Source organism: Anser brachyrhynchus, assembly GCF_964034855.1.
Source record: "Anser brachyrhynchus genome assembly, chromosome: 4".
NCBI lineage: Eukaryota > Metazoa > Chordata > Aves > Anseriformes > Anatidae > Anser > Anser brachyrhynchus.
This window is the reverse complement of record NC_137698.1, coordinates 33,275,304-33,290,144: the sequence shown is the minus strand read 5'-3', so window position 1 is coordinate 33,290,144 and position 14,841 is coordinate 33,275,304. Positions and strand designations below refer to the sequence as shown.

The following is a 14,841-nucleotide window of genomic DNA, read 5'->3' as shown; positions in this document are numbered from 1 at the left end:
CAATCTACTCCAACCCTGTCTGTATAGCTCTACACTTCTGACTCAAAGAACTACTTCAGAGGGATGTTTTCTGGATGTCTTAAAATATATTTATAGTATTTCCTTACCTGTCTGGCATGAAAGGCTTTTTGTTGTGGTGGTGGTCTAAGGTCAGCTCAGGAAGCAGCGGATTGTATGATGTATATCCACATTCGTGCATTTTTTGAGAAAAGTGTGGAGAAAGAACTATCCCATTTCAATTGAGTTGAAAGTTGCAGGGAAAATGGGAAAATAAGGCATGTAGAGCTTTGTGGGGGCTCCAAAGTGGTCCACCAGTGTCCTAGTACATTCTTTGGTTTTACTCAACTGAGAATTAAAGTTCTATGTCAGTTGAGGGGCTTTTGGGCTTTTGAACTTTTGCCTGGTTTGTATCCTAGTCACTAGAATTTACATTTTGATTGATGCATTTTCCTTGACCTTCCTTACTCACTTTGCAGAAATGACAAGAAACCTCTTTTAGTTAGTAGGAGTTTTCCCTCAAAGTCTTAATTTCCAGGGCTCTGAAAGTGCTTCTAGGATGGAAAGTGATTTTCTTAAATTCCTAATATTTACATCACCCGTTGGGACTTCAATTTTTCTATCTAGTTCATGCCACTGTGTTTTTTGCTACAGTTTGCTGTGAGACATCTAAAAGAGCTTGAACACCAGAAACGAGAATTGCAAAAGGAAGGAAACGCTCTCATTGACTTTTTCTGTGAGGACAAAGAAACTATGAAGTTGGATGAATGTTTCCAGATATTTAGGGACTTCTGCATTAGATTCAACAAGGCTGTTAAGGTAAGCACCGTTAAACTTGCAGTAAGGCTGTTAACCGCTGAACGAGATTCTCACTTGTTTGAAATAAATGCTGGCTCACATGGATTAAGTTATGTGTTTTCTGCCTAAGGGACACTTCATATCTGGTGGTATTTGGTATATTTGCCAGAATGGCTACAGCAAAATGCCATGGAAATGGTCAACCTGCCCAGCTCAGTATGCAGTCCTACTGTCAAGTCATCAGCTCTCATCCTGTTCTGCGCCTTCTGCTCTGGCTGACCAGACCATTGAGATGTTATGTCAGGGTAGCCTGTAGGTCTGCTTGTAGGTGGGCTTCTTCCTCCTCCTTTGGTGAGAAGGTTGATAATTGCTATATGGTATTTAACTAACGGCATACCGTGAATTGGTCCCAAATAATTAAAGTATGCGAAGATGAGCATAGGCAAGGAGCAGTATCAGCACTGGTTACAATTTTGGTTGAGAAAAGTCTGCCTGTCATTACAAATAATTTTTAGGACTTTATAAATAGCATTAATTAGATGGATCCAGAAATTTATTTTTTCTGCCTTACGCGATCTGCATTTGACAGCACTTTGCATAAAAGCCTTAGTTTAGAAGAGAGAGACGAACGTTCTTGATTATAGCAAGCTAAGAGGATGTTCAGTTAACATGCTCGTTGTCCCATTAGCTTACCTACCGTTTACCACCCAAGGCAGCATGTAGTTATGCATGTGAATATTATACAGATATAAACGGTGGTAACTGTTGCAGACATTTCAGTGAGAGATGACTTTGTGCATTCACGAAGGATGTGTTCAATTATTTGGGGTTGGGGATTTAATTCATAATCACACATTACAAGTCGTTGATGAATAGCTATTACTTCAAGATCCCATGGGGATCTCCCTTCGTCTCTCTGTAGTAAGTAGTCACACTCAAAATAATGACAAATTAGACTTTTATTTGTGACTATTGGAAAGATTTACTTACTAGGTATTTCATGTGGATTACCTATGTCCCTACAAAATTAATGGAACAATTTAGAATAGAGACTGCAGTTCTGCTCAATGTAACATGTGGACAGCACAGCTAGCAGTGTAAAAAGATGGCTTACACATGATAGCCAAATGCACATATTTCCAATGTTAAAACTTTTTTTTTGCAATTTTGGAACATGACTCTATGTGCTTAAAATAGATTTTTCATGTGAATAAAATCTCCAGAAGCATGTTTTGGGTGAGGTTAAAATGTTCTGTGTCTAGTATGGAAGACGAAAGTAGTATCTACAACTATTTTTAACTATTTCCCTTTACAATGGGATATTTAAAGTTAAGCTTTAGCATTAGGCAAGAATTAATTCTGTAATTCCATGCCTGTGAAAGAAAGCTCCCTGTCACAGACATTCTTCCTGAAAAGCAAGTTTTTTCTTTTTCCTTTCTTAGCTGTTTGGGTTTCTGAGGTCTCTAATGCATCTTATCTTTCACAGCCCAGTGCCACCTCAAATCCACTTTAAGAGGTGTAGATCAACCCATTCATCAAAAGGAGTTTCAGCATTAGGCTTTTGTTTACTGAAAGCTTTCAGGCAACTGTTTATAGTTGTGCAGCTCCTCTGTTGTCACAACAATGGGAAAATCAAACTAGACAGTGCTTCAGACAAATAGAGGTGTGTTTTTTTAAACAGTGTGTCATACAGGCTTGCTGAGGGCAGACTTAACAACATGCTGGAAAATTATGTAATTTTTGAATCCTCTGTCAAGACTAGCCCTTTCTCTTCTTTCTTTTGCTACAGCTGTACTGGCTCTAGAAAACCAGGTTCTCCATTTCAGAAAATAACCTGGAAAGGTCAACTGAAGTTGCACCTAGATTAAATCTGAAGTGTAGAGGTGACAGTTAAAATGTTGACGTTCATAATAATCCACTGACAGTGATTTTATAGCAGAAAGGTGTTCCTGTGTTGTCTTTCAAACACAAACTGCTGCTTTCTAAACCAGAACCCAGTAGCTTCATTAGCAAAATCTCCAGCCTGCCCTGGACGACTTCTGAGCAGTAGTTATCAAATTTTGAAGTGAACAAGAGATCCAAATCTGGAATGAGGCATTTATTAATGGTCCTTGAGTGGTATCAGTTGATGTCAAAGTAATGATAATGAGGCATTGTGTAAACTTTTTCATTTGCTTTCATATGGAAGTAGGTAATGTCTTTTCATAAAATTTCCTATCTGTTATGCTCAAGTTGGAGGTAAGTAGCACCCTATAGAAACTCCACTTGCTGCTCCAATTGCAATTGTTGTAATATGGGACAGTGGAAGGAACACGTTGACTGTGCTCATCAGACGAGTTTGTCGTAAAATACGTAATGCTCAGGTGGAAGTTTACTCACCAGATAAAACTGCCAACTCTAAACATACTGTGAGCAGATTTCAAGCTCTCCTTATATAGCAGGGACTCTTTGAATGCACTTGACATCTGCTTGGGTTTGATAGGTCACGTTCTTATGCTGTGCGGGAACTTGCGCGTTTTTTTTCTTAGGCTGACCAGACCAATGTGCCTACAGCATTAGTTATGCAGGGAACTGCTGCCCATATGATTAATGGTTGCAGACTGTGATTGCCCCAGTGAATTCATGTGGGTTGTATGTATTGGGGGTGGAGGGAGGGTGATGGCAGAAGGAACTAACTTTGATAGGAAGAAATAAAGGGAAAGATAAAGCAAGGTAACTTGTTCTCATGTATAGGACACTGTCCTCTGTAACATGGATTTATGCATTTCTTCATCAGGAAAACAGGGAACGAGAGATTCAGGAACTTCATCATCTGCAAAGGCGAAAGGAGCTGGAGGAGAAGCGTCGATCCTGGGCAGCTGGAGAGCTTGGGAGCTTTGGACGGAGCAGCAGTGAAAATGATGTGGAAATGTTGGCCAAAAAAGGACTTGAAGAGTTTCTTCCCTTCTTGCAGCAAAGACCTCAAAGCCCTTCGTACAGAAACCCCAATTCTAGACGCTCTCGACTTTCTCTGGGGATTACTGCAGACAGGGAGCTGCAGAGTTTCCTGGAAATCTCAAAAGATGAGGATCCAAACAAGTTTAACAGCCTTCCCCGTACAAACACCCGACAAGCAAGACCCAACGTGGCCTGGACTGAATCCAAAGAAACTAGAGATCTCAACTTAAATACCTTGCACTTGCACCAGCAGTCCGAAACCAAAGTGAAAAGCGGTGACCTCCTGCAGTTGCCCCCAGCACAGTCCAGTCACTTCGGTGTCTCAGCCGGTCCTGGTGCCCGTTACCCACCGAGAAGCACCAACTACAACATGCACACTTCTAACGCCTCCTGTGAGGAGTCCGCTGATATAAACGCTCTGGCCCTTGCAATTGAGGAGCACGAACTTGTTAAAGGATTACGTAAGTTTGATATTCAAGGAGCAAAGCCTGCAGAAGATACGCCTCTAATATACTTAGAGGATGTCGGTGGGACAGACTTGGAGACTCTAGATGATCTAAGCTTGCATTCCCTTAGCACTGCTGATGATGACTTGCCTCCAGCTTGCAGGAGCTCCAGAGAGGCTCATGACCATAAAGCCAAGACAGTGGGTTGCAAGAGTGAAGCTTCAGAGCCCAGCAGCAGCAGCCCCATGTCTATGGATACAAGTGTTTCTGGAAGTAGGGAAGATGGGCCAATGTTCTATGTGTCGGATACTACGACTGACTGTTCTTTGACGCTGGACTCTGAAGAGGGAAATGATTTTAAATCAGTAGGCAACGAAGTAAGAAGTGAGGCTGGCAAAGCACGCTCTTCTGTGAGTGGTGCTCAGTACAGGTCTAGAACGCTCTTCTCGAACCTGAATACTGCGTCTGCCAAGAATCTGTCTCCTCACACTTCCACAAATGATAAGGATGATGCCAACAGCAAGCACATGCTTTCTAAAGAAAAGTCCGTAAAAAATAAAGACGCAGTAGGACCAAAGAGAAACTCTCTAAAGGATAGATCTCCAAGTTCCTCCAAATCCAGTGGCACTCGCCCAAGCCACACAGCTTCTTCCAGACCTGTAAGAACTTTGAATGCCTCTGAGAACGAAAGTATGAGGAAAGTGGTGCCTATTTCTCGGTCTAACAAAGCACCAAGCAGTGTGAAAAAGCCCGAAGCCAAGCCGGCACCTCGTGAAACTAGCGCAGTGGAGAGTCGTCTGTCTCGTCGCAGCTCTGTCCGAGGCACAACCGACACGCTGCCGAGAAGTCCTTACAGGCACAGCATGTCAGTAGAAGAGCCAAAGTTACAGAGGGGCACTGTGACCTCAAGCAGTGCTCATTTTGAGAGGGACAGAGTCGCTCTCAAGAAGCCCATCTCTAAACCTATTAGGAGTACTGTAAAATCGAAGACAGATGAGATAAAGATCTGTCGCTCCAGCGTAAAACCACAGACCCCTGCAGATGACACCAAAGTTGTCCCAGTCAGTGTTCCCAAAACACCATCCACTGTCCCAAGCTTCGCAAGGAATACAGTGGCTTCTTCTTCAAAGCGTGCAAAAGTGGATCTATCCAGCTCATCCAGACCTCCAACTATCACAAGGTCTGTGTCCCAGAGGCTGCCTAAAGCGAAGCCAGCAGCAACCTCTGATGAGATGAGTCCAAAGGAGAATGGAGGCAGTACTTTAAAGAGAGCAAATAGTGCCAGAGTGGTTGGGAGAAGCCTCCTCCAGGGAGACACTGTCAGCACAAAAGTGGAGCCTTCAGCAAAGGAGCAGGGAACGGAGGAAAAGTCCTCTCTTAAACTGAAAGATGCAAACCGGACCACAATAGGTAAAATACTAAAGCCGTTACTGAAGTAAGGGAGAGGTTTTGTGAATCTTGGAATGTGAACACTTGTTCAAGCACTGGATGTCTGCGTCGTGGAATTCCTTAAAACGGTAACATTGCTGATAAGCAACATCATGTGCTCTTAAAGTACCGCACACCACTGGAAAAGGGCAACTACTCGTGTTCTGGTCTAAATCCTTTTTTACGAATTTGAATGTATTTGAAGCTACTGTGATGGAATAAGAGTGTAACAGCAAGTCTTTGAGTATTTATCATATAGAAGGTCACCAAAAGCCAAAAATTTTAAAGCAGTTAAACTACAAGATGAAACGCGTTGTGACAGAAAACATGGATAAAGGCCAGTTTTTATGTACATAAGGTTATTCCTAAGACTCAAGCGTTTGTGCTGGTCGGTTCCTTATTTGATGTTAAAGTGAATCCTGTGGAACAGTACTGAAAATGAACGTGGGTGATTGTGCTTTTCGTTGCTTCTACTGCCTCGGATTCAGGAACTCTTTTTTGCCTGTTGCAAAGTCCATTGCTGGCAATTGGACAGACTGGGAACTGCTGGCCAAAAAATAGTAAAATGGGATATTTTCTGTTTGTGGCTGTCTTTAACCTCACTGAAGAATTTCTAGCATGTTTTATGAATGTGTACGTGTGTCTGGAGAAAACTTTCTGCTGGCCAGGAGGCTTATTCTCCAAGAATGTGGCAGCGTTGTCTTGCATGCACAAGTAGATACGGCCGGTGCTGCACCGAGTAGCACAGCCGGAGGCTGTGCCTGTTGGAAGGGCCATCAGTAACCATTGGGATGATGACTACTCCTCATCTGACTTGTTTTAGTCACAAGCAAACTTGCCAGCTTTGGGTCATACAGAAGTGCCATATATTTATGATACATATCAAGGATGTTTGCAGTTCAAGTCTTGAAGGCTGCGTTGTAGTGCCGAGCACTTTCGTACTATTCCATGTTTCCACTGGTTTATCTACTACCAAATTACTTGAATGTTGCAATGGCTCTGATTGAGCCATCAGTTTCCCTGCCTCCTCCTCCTCCTCCTCTCCTTGTCAACATGAATATTTAGCATGAAACACAGAGCTTACGCATGACAATGTTTTTGTAGACTTCCTTGGTTGCTTCAAATGTGGTTTTTAATGTTTAAAGACTCCAAAGGATGACTTAAACTAGTATTTGATGAGCTTTTTACAAAATAAAAACAGCTCTTTTTTCCTGCAGATACAAATTTTAACATCTTACCAGTCTAAGGTACAGAGAATGAGGGAAAACTTGTTCAGCGTGCTATGCATCTTCCTAAGGGAAATGTATGTAGGTGAGGAAACTGATCACTGTTCTCCTAAGCATCTTACTTAAAGAGTTGCCTTTTTACTTGCTTACAAATGAAGCCTCATTTAAGAATAAAATAAAAGGAAAATCTCTTCAGACAAGTGGCATTGACTTACTAATGGTAGATCTGCTTGTCTGCTCTATCCCTTGGTGCTGGAATGAGAATGGGCCGCTGGATTGCTCACATGCTTCTCATGGGATAGTATCAGGGACAGCTACCTTTGTACTTTGAATTTGGCAAGGGGCCCTTAGTGCTTCCTTTATACCAGCAAATCTTACTGCAGACATCATACCCAAACACCATGAAGTATTACACAGGGCTTCTTGTTTGAGTCTGTCCCACAGGGAGAATTTATATAGCCCACTTTTTGGTCAGGGTGAATTTTTGCTCGAAACCCTATAAGCTTTTTGGATGCTGCCTCCCTTGTGGGTTAGATTTAAAAGAAAAAAAAATCTCCCTTTTCCTTATTTGTATCTGTGTGTATGTATGCACATCTGCAAAAGCAGATGATTAACTCTTTTCCTTTATTAAAAAAAAAAACACAACTTTTATTGGTAGTAAGCTTGAAAAAATAATTTAAATGTGTTTGGAATATGTAAATAAGTTTCTATAAATCTGTGTAAAAGAAAACAATGTATTTAATGGAACATTTATACATTTCGGAGTAACTTGGTAGTTTAATAAAGTTCCCATTTACTGGGCATGAGCTTTATGCTTCTCTTTCCTGTTACACTTTTGGCTTTGGTCCTGGAGGTCTCCGGCAACTGGAATCTGAGTGTAGGTGACTGTGGGAAAATCCCAAAAGGATGGGCTTCACAGCAGAAATTCTGGCTTTTAAAATGCCGGGTTTGTTTTTGTACTAAGACATGCAATTTGTCTTTAGTTTCTGAATGTTCCTGAGGCAGGGCTTTCTGCACATGTCTGGGTATAGCGTGGAAGGTATTAGATGGTAGATGCAGCACTTTGTGTATACATTGCATGATGTGGCCAAGACAAATGTTCATGGCACTAACAAGTCTGGATCTGTCACTATCTTCATGCCTTTTAGTTTAGCACACTTTATTGAGAAATCCTGGTTTACAGCTCCCAGGGCTTTGGAAATAAAGAGTAGCCTGTTTTGCAGGAGCAGGTGGTGATTTCTACACTGCAATTCTGAATTTTCACATTCCATCCTATTCTCCCATAATTTTTCCTGCTTTGCTGCTTAAAAAAAAAAAAAAAAAGAACATCTGTGGGTCGGAAAAAATGAAAGCCAGCCAGCCTCCTTGTCCTCAGGGAGCACTTCCTCCCCTCTGCTATGGAAATGATTTTTGGACTGGAATTGCTGCTATTTGCAAACTTGTTTAGCCCCTGACTTTTCTCGTTTGGTGAGTGCGTCTCTCCCCGTGCGGAGTGGCAAGCACCTGCTGTCTGCCAGCGCTGAGTGATGGCTGCTGATGGAATCTACGTGGGAAAGCCCTTCACCATCAAAAGGTGTGTCTCAAAAGTTTGTTTTTTTAAACTTCATTTTTATTTCAAAAGGGTTCGTAATTACCAATTCATTACTTAAACTACCAGCTGTCAGAGACAGCGTTGCCCTGTAGGTTTAATTTCCCATGTCATGAAATTTTCCCAAAGAAAGAGGCCACGGGGGTAGCCGGGTTGCAGTCGGTTTTGAAGAAAGACACGAGACCTTTTCTCCAGCTTTGTTCTGCCGAACGGCTGACGCTTGTGATCGCGATCAGAGGCGCATCTGTCTCCTTTGATGGCTGCTGAGGTGACAGTGAAGTGGGGGAGCCCGGGGGACCGAGGGGGAATCTGGGGCTGCGGAGCTGGTAGAGATTGAGAGATAGGGGAAGGAGCTGTGGGAGTAGGAGCGAGGTGCTGATTCATACTTAAAGGAATTTAATATTCACATCTCATGTGGGAACTGCATACAAATGAGGGGCTCAGTGCATCCCTCATTACAACAGCTCATTAAATTATCAGGGAAGACAGAAAGAGTTCCCATCACGCCTCCCACAGCGTACAAGTCCGGACTATGTCATTCAAAATAACCCACCGCTATCTCTCTCATCTTAGGCTACGTCTGTGTGGACGGATGCAGACGCTCACGCGTTGGCTCTGACCTAGCCAGACACGAGCCAGCTCCGGGATGGGAGCGAGTGCGCAGCGTGTTAGCTCAGCGCTGACCCCGAGCCCGGACACGGTGACGGTAACCTCATCCTCTGCGCGGCTCGCTGCCTCCAGCTCCATGTGCGCCCACGGGGCTACGCCGCTGCAGCGGAGCCGGGGCTGTCCGCGCCCGGGAAGACCTGCCCTCGGAAAGCCGCTCCTGCTGCTCCACGTGAGGAGGCAATCCCCGCGAGAGAGGCCCGGCTAAACACAGTTCCTTTCAGAGCTGGCTGCTCAACGTTTTCCATTAACTTGATACATGCTGTTTACATCCTCCTGCTGCCAGTGCCAGAGATAACTGCCTTGGGAACAGCTCCCTACAGGTATTGTTAGCAGCTGCTGAAAACAAAGGAGTTTGTTTTAGCCACGTCACTATCTAAATAGCCAGAAATACATTACTTTTTTATTGCTCGTAAGCCAATAAAAATCTGTCTCGTTCTCCTGGCTGAAAGATGCATTCTGGAAATCTTGCGTGCTGTTAAAGCTGGCGTCCAAGCAAATAGCCTTGCGACTGTAAAGAAAGTGACACCGAGGCAAAGAATGTGAGAAGGGTTCTTGTGGCAACAAAGCGCGTTTCTCTTCCCAGAGTGTGATCACCACCACCAGCATCAACTACCTGCACTCGGACAAAGTTGCTCCAGCCAACACTGCGCGGGTCCTTGCCGTGCAGTTGGCTTCTGTGTCTTTTCAGGCAGAAGGCTGAGACTGCAGAACGCGCGCTGTCCCAGCCAGCAACTTGCTCTGATTTTAAAACCAGACAAAAAAATCACTAACCTCCAATCGCTGATGTCTTTTCTTTATGCGCTGAACCAGTGGGGAGCATGGAGGCCACTTTAAGACACTGAATTCAGCGGTGGTGTTCAGGTTTGTAGGGACCGAGCACATGCTCCACAAGGGTGGCCTTGTCTGGAAGGAGGGGGGAGAGTTTCAAGCGTTTCTGAGAACATTCACCCCATCTGAAGCAGAGTTGCAGGACAGACTCCCTTTGAACAGTGATGTGTCTCCTGCTTTTGATCATGTCTGAACAATAGCTCCTTTTTTACCCTCTTCCATCCTTATTTATTTGAGGAGAGAAGGGGAACAACAGACTTTGATGCCTCCTCTTGGGCCAAATGGAGGGGAGAGATGAACTCTACCTTTTTTTTTTTTTTTTTTTTCATTTTTCACAATAGGACTTTGACCATCACATAGAGCGGGTAGCTTCAAGTAACTCTCTGCTGTACAGGGGCACCAGCTATTTTCAACATCTGCAGTGATGGAGCAGCAAAACAGGCGTAAACGCAAATCTCTGTCTAGCCTCAGATCACCGAAGTTCCTATTTCCTCTTTATCCTGAAATGCCTGAACAAAAACAATGTTTATTTGGGCAACCAAAAGGAGCTGGCTAGGAAATCTTTGATTCCACTTCTAAATAATAATTTACGATCAACTTTATTTACCATTACCCTTCCATTTCTTTGCCGTTACAAGTGAAAAAAGCTACCTTCAGCAGTAAAGGAGGGTCAATGGGTGCAAAACCAGCATCCGCATCTGTGGTGTTCTTGCTGGTGGTTACTCCTGATCCTTTTCTATGGGTTCAGGGAAAAAAAGTGAATGGACTGTCCAGTGCACTTTCAATAATTTCTTCAAAAAAGGAAGCTTTTGCATCTTTTTGGTGGTCCAGAACAAGCTTTGGGAAGGAATTGAGTTTGTTTCTAAGATGAATACGTTTTTTTTTTTTTTTACTGAATTACTGAGGTCCGGTACTCACTGTGCTGCCTGTGGAAATAGGGAAACGTGTATGAGGGAAAATGTGATGATTACAAATGGACAGGCACAGCTGGAGACAAGTTTTCAGAAAGCATGTGGATCCTTTTCTCTGTATCATTAGCATCCTCACACTTCCCCGGGTGTCTGCTGTTTCTGGCTAATCCAGCTACAAAGCAGTCTCCAGGAGAAACGAGGAATCCCCTGTGCCTGACTCCAATCACTGCAGAAAACACTTGAGTGAGTGCTGCTGGAGTCACTTCAGCTCTGGTGCTGAACATACGACACGTTGCAAGCCTCACGTTTTTGTTTCTGCTGTTTCTCATGCAGCATTTAAACTGATTCAGGCGTATTCCCTATGCAAATTTCTAATCTCGCATTTTAGGATGAAAAATGGGTGTAAATGTGGTTTTGATTTTTCCCCACCCTTTTACAGCTGTATTTGCCCCTTTACATCCCATGACTGTTTCCTCCCACTCCTATTTCTTCTATTACAGTTTTCCATCCTCCTCTATTAATTTTTCCAGCTTCCACTAATAACTCATCTCCTTTCTTTATCTCCCTTCCACGCCCCAGCGTTTCTGTGCTCTTCTGCTCACTCCATCCTGCTTTCTCTCTGTTTCTCGACTCTTCAGTGGCTGTTCTGCTCCTTCACTTCCTTTCCTTTCTGCCCAGGCTAGCCTTTCCCCAGACATCTGTCTGCAAAACCTGCAAGCTGAGACTTTTCCCTGCCAGCTTCCAGTGAGATGTGGGAATAGAGCAACAAAAATGGGCTCCGTTTTTAGGGTTTACGTTTAGATTTTTCTAGCTCTCGCCTTGTCTGGGCGAGCGGGTAGCTGCTGGAGGTGGCTGTCACCAAGCAGGGGAATAGTCAGAATTCATCTTCCCATCTCTTCTGGGCTAACATCGCTCCCCATCATGTCGAGCAGCCTACGGGGGGCAGGAAGGGGCATAGAGGAGAGGAGCACACGGGTTCCTTTTGCAGAGGTGGAATTCTGTTCAAATAAAGGTGTGGGTGATTTAGCTTTGTGGTTCAAATCCGGAAAGCTATAATGAGAGAATGTCAACAGCTCAGCTTAAAAAGCTAAGGCTAAGTGATTCCTCACCCCACCCATAATCTTGGTACCAGAAGCAAAATAGGTTTGTGCAGCCAGTTTGGTGCCATTTCCCTGCGCATCCGAGCAAAATAATTGCATTATTGTTCTCAAACTGGCACGCAGCTTTTCATGGTATGGGTTAAGACTGCAGCAGATTTTTCCTCTCATACAGTAAGGACCAAGACCTTTCGACAACAGCAGATTGCTCTCAGAAGCCCAGAGGTGCCTCTTAGAGAATATGTACTCAGCCTTCCTTCTGGTGGAAGTGACTAATCGCTGCAAGAAATGGAGCGCACTTTAAGTGTATGCATAGTGTATTTATGTAGTGTATGCACTGCTCATTGCTGTGAGTACTTAAACATGTTTTTGCTATTAAAAAAAAAAAAAGAATCCTGTCTAAGACAGTCTTTCCTCCCAAGAGATTAAGGTCTACACCATTGAATAGCTTAGCTTCAAAGGCACTTCTGGAGGTTGCCCAGCCACCTGCTCAAAAAAAGGACAAATTTCACACTTGTGTCACTTTGCTGAGGACCTCAGGGTGTTGCTTTTAGAACAGGGTGGTTAAAAGAGGGGGGCATGTGGGTCTCATGACAATAGTGTTGCTGAAACAAGGGTGTTCATGGTGGGAAACCACTAAGCTGGTCTTCCATAGGCTAAGGCTTGAAAAATGTTTGCCACCTTGTCCAAGGAGTATATTGCAACCGTTAATGCTAGTCTGCCTTCGGTGGCTGATGGTGATGTGAAGTTGCTAGAGCAAGTAAAGGCAGGAGTCGGGAAAGGAATTGGAGGAAAACCCTGGAAGCAGAAGGGAACCTATTGAGTGCAAGAAAGAAATAAGTATGCAACTAAAGACAAATCAATGGAAAAAACACTGGAAGTTGCAGAGGCTTGTGGGAAAGGGTGGATGTTTGCAGTTTGGATGAAGAGAGAGGAGCAGATGGGAGAGATATTTGGTAACCACACCGCACATCAGTCCAGTGCTGCTCACCTGAGGGCAGGCTCACGTGGGCAGCTGACGACAGTGCCATCATGGGTCTAAGGGAAATGGAAGGAAGGAAAGAGTCTGTCCCCCTGCCCCACGGCAATATTAGCTATAGCTAAACCATTCCTGGCAGGTGTTTGCTTAGCCTGCTCTTAAAGGGCTTACCAGCCAAACAGCTTGGTAAGATACAATAAATGTTCCCAATGACTACCTTGTCTCCTCCGGGATAGGATGTCTGTTTATAAGGATACAGCTAAGCAGCAAGTCTCATGATAAATGTGACACTTCAGATGCATAACTTTGCTTGCAGCGTGGCTTTTCTAATGAAATCAGCACACCCACGCTTAGGATAGAACCACTATGTTCATCCCAAGTAATACAAACGCTTATATTTTGTGTGTGAAGCTAACTGGTAAGCCTAGAAATCCAGCTAATATTTCTCATTGCAGGAAAATATCTGTGCTCCTCTGGAGGGTTTGATGCAATCTGTTGCCAGAGACTTGCAGCTCAACTGGATGGAGCGTGGGCTGGATCGTGTGGCAGCTCCTGCTGGTGCTTTAGCAACTGCTCCAAGATGTGAGACCCGTTCATGCAGCAGTGGAGGGGGTGCAAGATCAGAGCTTGTGCCCCAAATGGACCTCAGATGGAGTAAGACAGCAAGGAGATGGCTACAGTGAAGAGATGAATGCTCAAGCCAAATCTTAACTCCTGTCTTCCTCCTGTGCAGGAGCTTAAACAATGCTTCCTGACCACTTGGTCCCACTAAACAACATATCCAGCCAAAACCAGACAATTTTACAGGTGAGCTTCCAGATGAAGACACGGCACAGTGACAGGGATGACTGGCCACGAGTGGGGTGTTAGCAGTAGGAGCTTTCTGTGGGCAGAAATACCCCTGCAATCTTGGGCTGCTCTTCGTCAGAGCAGCAAGTGGAGGAACAAGGCCACCAGGCCCGTCCCAGCCTCCTGGGGGCTGTTGTGTCCCCAGCCTGCACAAAGGTGTCTGAAAGAGCATGAAACACAGCATAAGCAACCCGTGGGAGAAGGGCATGTGGAAATACAGCAGGAGACATTTTGTCATTGCAAAATCACCCAACAGTATTATAAAGACTATGAAACAGAAATTTGTGAGAATGCATCGCTTCAAAATTCAGCATGAACTGGCAAAGCAGGTGTGTGACTAATCACAGAGGGTCATTGTATGATCGAGGCTAACCTCCTGTTTCATTAGAATGCTTCTCTTAATAAATCTCATTTAAACTACAGTAAATATCTCTGAATAAAACGTCCAGCCTTAATATACAACATTTTAAATAACAGAGAGTTCACCCCAACCTTCAGTAAATAGTTCGAACAGATAATCAAGCTTTCTGTTTAAAACCGTCATAGTATTTCTAGCACGCATTAATCGGGGTGGAGTGTCTAATTGCTGGTTACTCGATCTGTTACAACACCGTGTGCCAAACTGGCAGGCTCTTATTATCAGATCTCTGCTTCTCGGAGGAAGCCTTTGCAGGGAAGGAGCTGTGATTCCCCACAGCGAAGACCCACACAGGCCGGGCGGTGAAGCGGCTGGCAGAGGAGGCCCCAGGAGGCCCCAGCCTGCTGCCAGGATGGCACAGGGGCCGGGGAGACCAGCACCGGCCTTGTTCCTAGGGGCACGGCGGCCTTTGGCGTGGGAGGAGGCCTTGCTGCTCGTGCTGGTGTCCTTGTGGCCCAGGGAGAGACCCACAGCCGCTGCTTAAAGGCCTGTCCGGCAGCAGCATGCTGTGGTGCGCAGGGAGCTCCTGGAGGTTGGCCTGTCTTTATTGCCATGGCTTCCCAGGCTGCTCTCGGTGGCCAAAGTTTCCTCTGTCAGAGTGAAAGTGTGCCTGACAATAGAGTTTGTTTTTTAACTAGGCATCTACTACGTGGCCAGTTACGGGGCCTGA

The 14,841-nt window shown here is 44.5% G+C and overlaps 1 protein-coding gene across 3 annotated transcripts in view; it reads left to right on the top strand.

The window, feature by feature from the left end:
* FHDC1 (FH2 domain containing 1) overlaps positions 1-12,318 on the top strand; it is a 40,717-nt gene extending 28,399 nt beyond the window's left edge. For all 3 annotated transcript variants that reach the window (XM_080590759.1, XM_080590761.1, XM_080590760.1), the window contains exons 11-13: positions 652-816; positions 3,572-8,405; positions 8,994-12,318. In XM_080590759.1, the coding sequence (XP_080446885.1) occupies positions 652-816; positions 3,572-5,617 (2,211 nt within the window). In that variant the 3' untranslated portion in view covers positions 5,618-8,405; positions 8,994-12,318. The remainder of the gene's footprint in view (positions 1-651; positions 817-3,571; positions 8,406-8,993) is intronic.
* The last annotated feature ends 2,523 nt before the right edge of the window (positions 12,319-14,841 follow it).